The sequence below is a fragment of the Electrona antarctica genome, assembly GCF_951216825.1.
Source record: "Electrona antarctica genome assembly, chromosome: 20".
Taxonomy (NCBI): domain Eukaryota; kingdom Metazoa; phylum Chordata; class Actinopteri; order Myctophiformes; family Myctophidae; genus Electrona; species Electrona antarctica.
The window spans coordinates 42,655,336-42,662,719 of record NC_136801.1 but is presented as its reverse complement, the minus strand read 5'-3'; the positions used below and the strand labels follow the sequence as shown (position 1 = coordinate 42,662,719).

Here is a 7,384-nt window from a genome sequence, read left to right as displayed (position 1 = left end):
CTAACGTTACTAAGGCTACATAGACGGATATTTCATTTAGTTCGGTCAATCGGTTACAAAACCATCCGCCTCAAGGATCGATGTATTGCGTATTTTTAGATGCTTTTATGCTGAATACAGTTATAATCAGGGCATAGTGGAGACTGGAGAGTAAACGTAGCCTTGGATATCCACATGTAGCCTCCCAGCTATTTACTGTAGCACTACAACCCTGTCTGTAAAGAGATGGGGAGTTACTGTGGGCTTTGAGTCAGCTGAGCTACACAACCAGTACAGAAAATCTGCATTCTTATTCCATTATTCTTAGTCCATGGTTATCTTAAACCTCCCTTACACTACAAGATGTTGATGCGATTATTAAAAGACTACATTACATTAGTGTAGATCCTTGCCTGAGCAGGCAAGGATCTACACTACAGTATGTAATGTTTCCCCCTCCCTTTTGTTTCTTTTCTGTTAATTTTGGTTGCCCCATTTGTTCTATTGTGTTGCTATATCTATTCTATTATTGTTGATTTATGTTGGTGTCGTGTTGTGGAAAAAATCGAATAAAATACTAATCACAAAAGAGACTACATTAGACTAGAATGTAGAATCTTTCCAAAGTCTCGACCCTCTCAAAAACGAGATGATGCATGATGATAATCATATCATATGATATATGATGTCTCATTCTTCTCATTCTATTTACAGGCGTGTCAACTTTACCCCAAATGCCAACTCGAGGGTGTGCAGTTGGCATTTCCCAAATGGAAAAGCTGCTGGGCCATCACAGTTCTCATGGAACGAGGGGAAGACTTTTCCAGGCCACCTCAGCCATACACCCAAAAGCAAGAAAGCAATGATCCCACTCCCTACCACCAGTGTTCAAGAGGAAGGAACGGATGAAGAAGTAGTACACAATCCTGACATTGAGATTGAGATCCCTAGTACTTCCAGAGAGCCTACTAAAAATAGTGTTGTGGTGCTCGAGATAGAAAATGACATGTTAAGAAAGGAAAATGATAAATTGAAAAAAGAATTGGAGAAACAAAAGCAAACATTTTCCTTCAGTCAAATTTCCACCAATAATGAAAAGGTACAATATTTCACCGGCTTACCTGATGCTGCTACTGTCCTGTTTTTGGAAGCGCTTCTTTCTAAATTTGAGCTAAAGTATCATTCCGAGTGGACAGTCCAAAGTATCCCCCTAATTGATCAGTTGCTCCTGACCTTAATGAAGCTTAGACTTGGTTCCGGCCACATGGACCTTGCACAAAGATTTCATTGTAGCATAGCCACAGTAACCAACATCTTCCTCACCATTGTTTGTGCACTGTATGACATTTTGTATGTCGGTATGCTTGAGAACAACATCTCCTCCACAGCCAAGAATCGGACCTCTCTGCCAGACTGTTTCCGGCCCTTTCCTAACTGTAGGATTGTGCTCGACTGCACAGAGGTTGCCATCTCCAGGAGTGAGAAACTTGACAAACAGTGCCAATTATACAGCCAGTACAAAGGACGAACCACATTGAAAACTCTAATTGGTGTGGCTCCAAATGGAGTGATTACTTTTGTCAGTGACCTGTATGGTGGGAGTACCTCAGACAAGGCAATAACGGCAGATTCTGGGGTTCTGAAACATCTACAACCAGGTGATATGGTGATGGCAGACAAGGGCTTCACAATTAGGGACATTTTACCAGAAGGGGTTTCGCTCAACATTCCGTCTTTCCTCGTCAATGGACAGTTCACACAGGAAGAAGTAAACAAAAACAAACTCATCTCCAGTGCTAGGATCCATGTGGAACGTTCCATTCAGAGGCTGAAATGTTATACCATTTTGGACAATATCCCACCTCAGTCCAGCAAAAACATCAATAAGATACTTAAAGTATGTGCGTGCCTAACGACTTTGCAAACGCCAATTATTCGCAAAGTTTCATCTTTTCAATAAACATTTGAAAAATGGAAATGTAAATTCATGTCTGAACTTTTATTACACTAACAGAGTTGAATTCTCTTCTTTATAACATTTTATAACAGCATAGTGTTTAGCAGCTTCATATTATACTTGCACTAATGCTAGTGCAGTGGTTGTCAACCCGTTTCATATCAAGGTGCATTATTTATTCAGTATTTGAGCCCCAGACCACAATTTGATGACTTTTGTATCCTGACCCAAAAGAATATTTTGCTATTCATCGTTAAGATTTTGTCAAATTCCATGGTGTATTGATGTTGGTACCATCAGGAGATAACGGGCAAACGATCAAAATAACAATTCTTCTAAATTATCTAATTGTGTAGACTTCTTGTAATTAAGTAATGCAGCTGTTTAACAATTTAATTCCTGAGTGTAAAATGGAACGAAATGGACCCGTAAAGGGTCCATTTGGTTTAATGTTATGCTCATTTGGTTACCAACTCTCCATTTGACTGGGGACCACCTGGAACCCTGTGTAGGACCACTCACTGGTTGAGAACCACTGCTTTTTTGTTTATTTGACAGGGACAATACGAAAACAATGCATCAAGTTATAAAAGCACACATACGTTTGAGCTTTGAGCTACCTTTGAACTACCAAGAACCAGAACAATCATACCATAAAATAGAGGCAGATGCATCTAATATTTTAACCCATTCTGGGTGGGAACCACTTTGTGATTTAAGCATTATGTTATACTTTAGCTATTGAAAAATAGCAGATCTACAAGCTCACAGCACCGAGTGCCGCACTGAGCTTATAGGTCTGCTATTTTTGAAAAGTCTTAAATGTGGTGCAAATCTTTGAATATATTATTTCAGAGCAAACGTTTTAAGGTCAAATCTTTGCTTCTGGGGGGTCCCTGGAACAACATTTTCAGATGGGGGTCGGCGGCCAATTACATTACAGAATTAGAAGACATTTTTTTAAATTCGACGTCAGGCCTAAATGGGTTAAAACAAACTTAAAGTGCCTTGACCTATAAAACAAAGTAAACAGAAGTAAACAATCACTCAAGTAATACGTCAGACACTATACATGTGCACAGTTGATTTGATCACAACCATAGTTTGAGTCGTCAATAGCATTACCACCTGTCTCTAGTTTTAGTCCCATGGGTAAGGTTTGCCCCCTTTACCGAGAAGGCAGACCTCCCACACCTGGGAACAACACAGTATTGAAGTGTGTTGAATAGTGCAATGCAGATGAATGCATATTTAAGTATGATTTACACATCTGAAAGAATTTTCTCTAGGAAAAGATCTTTATAAAATGTTTCCAGAATGAAAATGTTTCCAGCCCATGCTGGGTCCTTCAGCACTGGCAGGACCACGAAATCCAGAGGGGTCCATACAGCCAGGTGACAGGTGGTGGCTCCGATGAGGTGTAGGTTGCCCTGTATCTGATGCCAGTAGTTATGGTTTTCTTTCAGTGTAAGGGAACCAGTCACTGTATCCAAGCGCAGAAAGAAGTCCTTGCTCTCTGCTGCTTGCCGGACCGTCTTGTTTTTGGCTGACCAGGGACATTTCACCTAGAGGTCGGTGATATGCAAAACATCACTATTGTGGTAAAGGCAATTTATAGACCGGTCTAGAATAGTGGAAAAAGTTCCGAAAATCTAATATCTAGGGCTCTATTTTCGTCCAATGGTAAACCCCTTATCCCTAAACTACTTTGCCTTTTTTACTATTTTGAAAAACATTTTTGAATAGTTAAAATAGTCAATCTACAAGCTCACAACGTGTCGATGTAGATATTACAGGTAGGCTATTTGAACTATTCAAAATGTTTCACTTTTTGTACACCATGCCATTGTATAGGGTTGATTTAGTAGATTACACAAAATCTATTTGAATTTATTGGATGATGTAGATTTGTGGATTATATATATATATATAAACAGATAGCTTCTCACATGCACATCCAGGTGGGGGAGGTGCTGGTAGACAAGGTATAAATGCAGGCCAAAGAGAACTTCCCCAGGGAAAAGGAAGGGACCGCACACTCCAGAGACACAGGACAAGATTAGTTATGCTTCATTTCTTTATTGCACGACGCGTTTCACCGTTTGGCTTCGTCAGGTGCTTGCATACATGCACAGGTGTGAATTTCACAGTCATTTATAGTGACTCCGCCCCTATACCTATATATGGCTACACAGGTCATACAGTATATAAATGTATCAAAGTGGGAAGGTTAAGAATGCAATATAAATGCAATATATATAAATAAAATCACACCCGTGTGAACTGAGTGGTGTAAGGTCTGTCTGACGTAATGAAATCATGTCTGACGTAATGAAATCACACCCGGGTGTGATTTCATTACCTGGCTTTGTTTGTGCAGAAAAAATGAGCATGGTTGCTATGTTCACCCTGTTCACCCGGGTGTGATTTCATTACGTCATTACAACAGGGTGAACATAGCAACCATGCTCATTTTTTCTGCACAAAAAAGCCAGTTGTAGGAGTGGTTTACACCACTCAAAAATAAACAGACAGAAAATATATACAATACAATATTTAACAAGAAACCCAGTGTGGTGTAAAAATGAGGTGCTTACATCCACACAAAATGTATATTTATACATATTCAACATGACACCTTAAGGTGGCCTTACACTAGCCGATAATCGGGCATTTTTGACGCTCGGGGGGTGCCCGACCGCTCAAAGCGCGATCGGGATCGGCCCGATCAACATCAAGAATGTTTGATATTTGCGCTGCCCCGCTCCGATTATCCTGTAGTGTGTGGTGCTATCAGATTTCAGATACAAAAAAATCGGCTAGTGTAAGGCCACCTTTAATCTGTTTGTTTAATACTATTTTATAAAAAGGAGCTTAAATCTAGGCTTTGATACATTTATATACTGTATGACCTGTGTAGCCATATATAGGTATAGGGGTGGAGTTATCTGATCATGGGATGATGGGTTGTCACTATAAATGACTGTGAAATTCACACCTGTGCATGTATGCAAGCACCTGACGAAGCCAAACGGCGAAACGCGTCGTGCAATAAAGAAATGAAGCATAACTAATCTTGTCCTGAGTCTCTGGAGTGTGCGGTCCCTTCCTTTTCCCTGGGGAAGTTCTCTTTGGCCTGCGCATATATATATATATATATATATATATATATATCCACAAATCTAATGTATATGGCGCTAACCCATCCTATGTCCAGCTTTGTGTAAACAAACATTGAAGACAAAAGTGAGGATGCATAAGATTGGCCGGAATGAGATGATGTACGATGATAAGAGCGCCCCTCACTTTACATCGGTGTGGTTTTTTTCATAGGATCAGTTATTGGTTCCTAATTTCTGTTCATTTTTGATTAAATGCCTAGCCCGTACGTACTGTATACAAAATAATTTTACCTCAATAATGCCATCATCAGACACTGTTCCATCTGGAGATGCACCAAGCAGGCCACTGTCAGACAGGAACACTCCCCTCTCCTGGATAACAACACCGGTTTGCTCGGTGTATTGCTGCTTTGCCACTGGCTCATGGGTGATTCCCCAATCACATGCCTTGAGAAGGGGGAAGAACATACCACTCACTTGAATAAGTTAATTCTTATAGCCAATGACACCATCAGTTTAAATCATCATGCCCTCAAAACTTACTTTAGAACCTTTACTGAGGTTGTACTGGCCAAGCAGGGTCTTGAATAAGGAAGGAGGGTAGGACTTTCGCTTGACTGCTGCCAAGACCAAACCAAAGTTGCTTGCCGTGATCCGCTTCTTGCGATAAACCATCCTGTTATAAATACACCCAATATATAATACAGTTCACCTAGACAACAGACATCTTTTAGCAAGGAACATGTGTATTACAATTATAAATCAGTTGCTTTACAACAGGGGTGCCCAAAAGGTACATCACATGACATGGCCCTAAAAAAAAAAGAAGGAAAAAGGCATCTGCCACTTGAATTAACGTGACTTCATTGACATCAAATAGGGCCTGTCAACTCAAACCCACAATGCAATACTTTGTTTTCAAGACTGTTGCGGACTTGCACAGTAGCATTACAAAGTTATACAAAACAAAACAATAACAATTCCCCCTCTTTTTCCCATTCCGAGTGTGTTTGTCTCATATGCCAGCCCCTCTATTCCAAAGCCCCTCAGGTACTTTTCTAAACTATTTTCAGCGATGGGATAATATGTTTTTGCGTGGGTAGATCTTGTTGAGCTGGTCATTTTGAAAGTAGCTCTCAAGTCAAAAAAGTGCAGCACCCCTGCATTACAGCGTTACAATTTTGAGGAGTTTAGTATTGAATAGTTACCATAAATCGTTCTTGGCTTGCAACACTGTGGCTCTCTCAATCTGCTGCTTCTGCTCTTCAGTAACTCCAAGCGATGACAAAACATGAAGAGCCTTGTCCTCAGCTTCAGCAAAACCTGGACTGGTCACCAGCCCATCCCATGTCTTGATAGGGAGTGTCTAGATTTAAAGTTAAGCACACAGTGTCAGAGATGTATTATTCAGGGGTAATACTTTTGAATTAAAGCATACAACGTTATCTGATCTCAGTGAATGGCAAGGGATTACATACTGTACATCTGTGTCGTTTACATTATGTCAAACCAAATTGGTCATGGGCCTATACTATTTAATGTTTGCTTTTAATTACACCAGTTAAGATTCAAATTATGATTAATGTACATAATTATTCAGTGTGTGGTGGGATGATTTGACTGGGGGCCAAATCCAAGTACCAAAGACTACCTGAGGTGTTTCTGGACTCAAGAGCCACCCCATTCCAGTGAAACGGCCAAGCTGTGACAATGCTTGCTGTGACCACTCCTTGTCCTCCTGGTTTACAGGTCTTTTGATTCCAGCTGTAATAATAGTATAAAGCATAGTGAAATGAATAATAAAGTAATTGAGACCATTTCAAGTCAGAATACCATCTCAAACCCCCTTTATTTATCCTGTTTAATAAACTGTAAAGGATTTTGTGTACACTACAAATAATGCAATTTAACATTAATTACTTACCTAGTGATGTGGATGGTATCAGCTCAGACACTCTCTTGGCAACAATCTCCTCAGATTTTGGTGTCTTTGCCTTTGTCCACACACATTCCACGTCTGTGCGGGACACGTTTTTCTCCACCCATATCAGTAAAGCTGCCATATGATGGCACTTGTCTTTGCCGATTGGGCACTGGCATGAGCTGTACCGGACTTTCTTTTTTTCTACATGCACCTGTATTGAAAACAACTATATCCCTCACACCAACCCTAACGTTTCTGCTGTTTATATTAGTCTACACGCATCTGCAATAAGCTAACTTTAGCTAAGAGCCCAGGGGGGGGGGGGGGGGGGTGCTTTTTCGTTAACCAGAACATGGAACATGCTAGGGAACATGGCATAATAATTTTATATACCTGAACAAG

At 40.3% G+C, this 7,384-nt stretch overlaps 1 protein-coding gene across 1 annotated transcript; it reads right to left on the bottom strand.

The window, feature by feature from the left end:
• Positions 1-2,520: 2,520 nt before the first annotated feature.
• Positions 2,521-7,117, bottom strand: LOC306913195 (uncharacterized protein). Its single transcript, XM_079489783.1, has 6 exons — positions 6,983-7,117; positions 6,710-6,822; positions 6,267-6,424; positions 5,602-5,734; positions 5,350-5,505; positions 2,521-3,501 (listed from the first exon to the last, which is right to left on the bottom strand). The coding sequence occupies exons 2-6, from the start codon at positions 6,740-6,742 to the stop codon at positions 3,199-3,201; spliced, it is 783 nt and encodes a 260-aa protein (XP_079345909.1). The 5' UTR covers positions 6,743-6,822; positions 6,983-7,117; the 3' UTR covers positions 2,521-3,198.
• Positions 7,118-7,384: the final 267 nt, after the last annotated feature.

Excerpts from the sequence above, each read along its gene's own strand:
- LOC306913195 (XM_079489783.1), bottom strand. The coding sequence starts at position 6,742 with ATGGGGTGGCTCTTGAGTCCAGAAACACCTCAG. Across the intron at positions 5,506-5,601 it reads ACCTCAGTAAAGGTTCTAAA|GCATGTGATTGGGGAATCAC; the intron begins GTAAGTTTTGAG and ends CCCCTTCTCAAG. Across the intron at positions 3,502-5,349 it reads CTGATGATGGCATTATTGAG|GTGAAATGTCCCTGGTCAGC; the intron begins GTAAAATTATTT and ends ACCGACCTCTAG.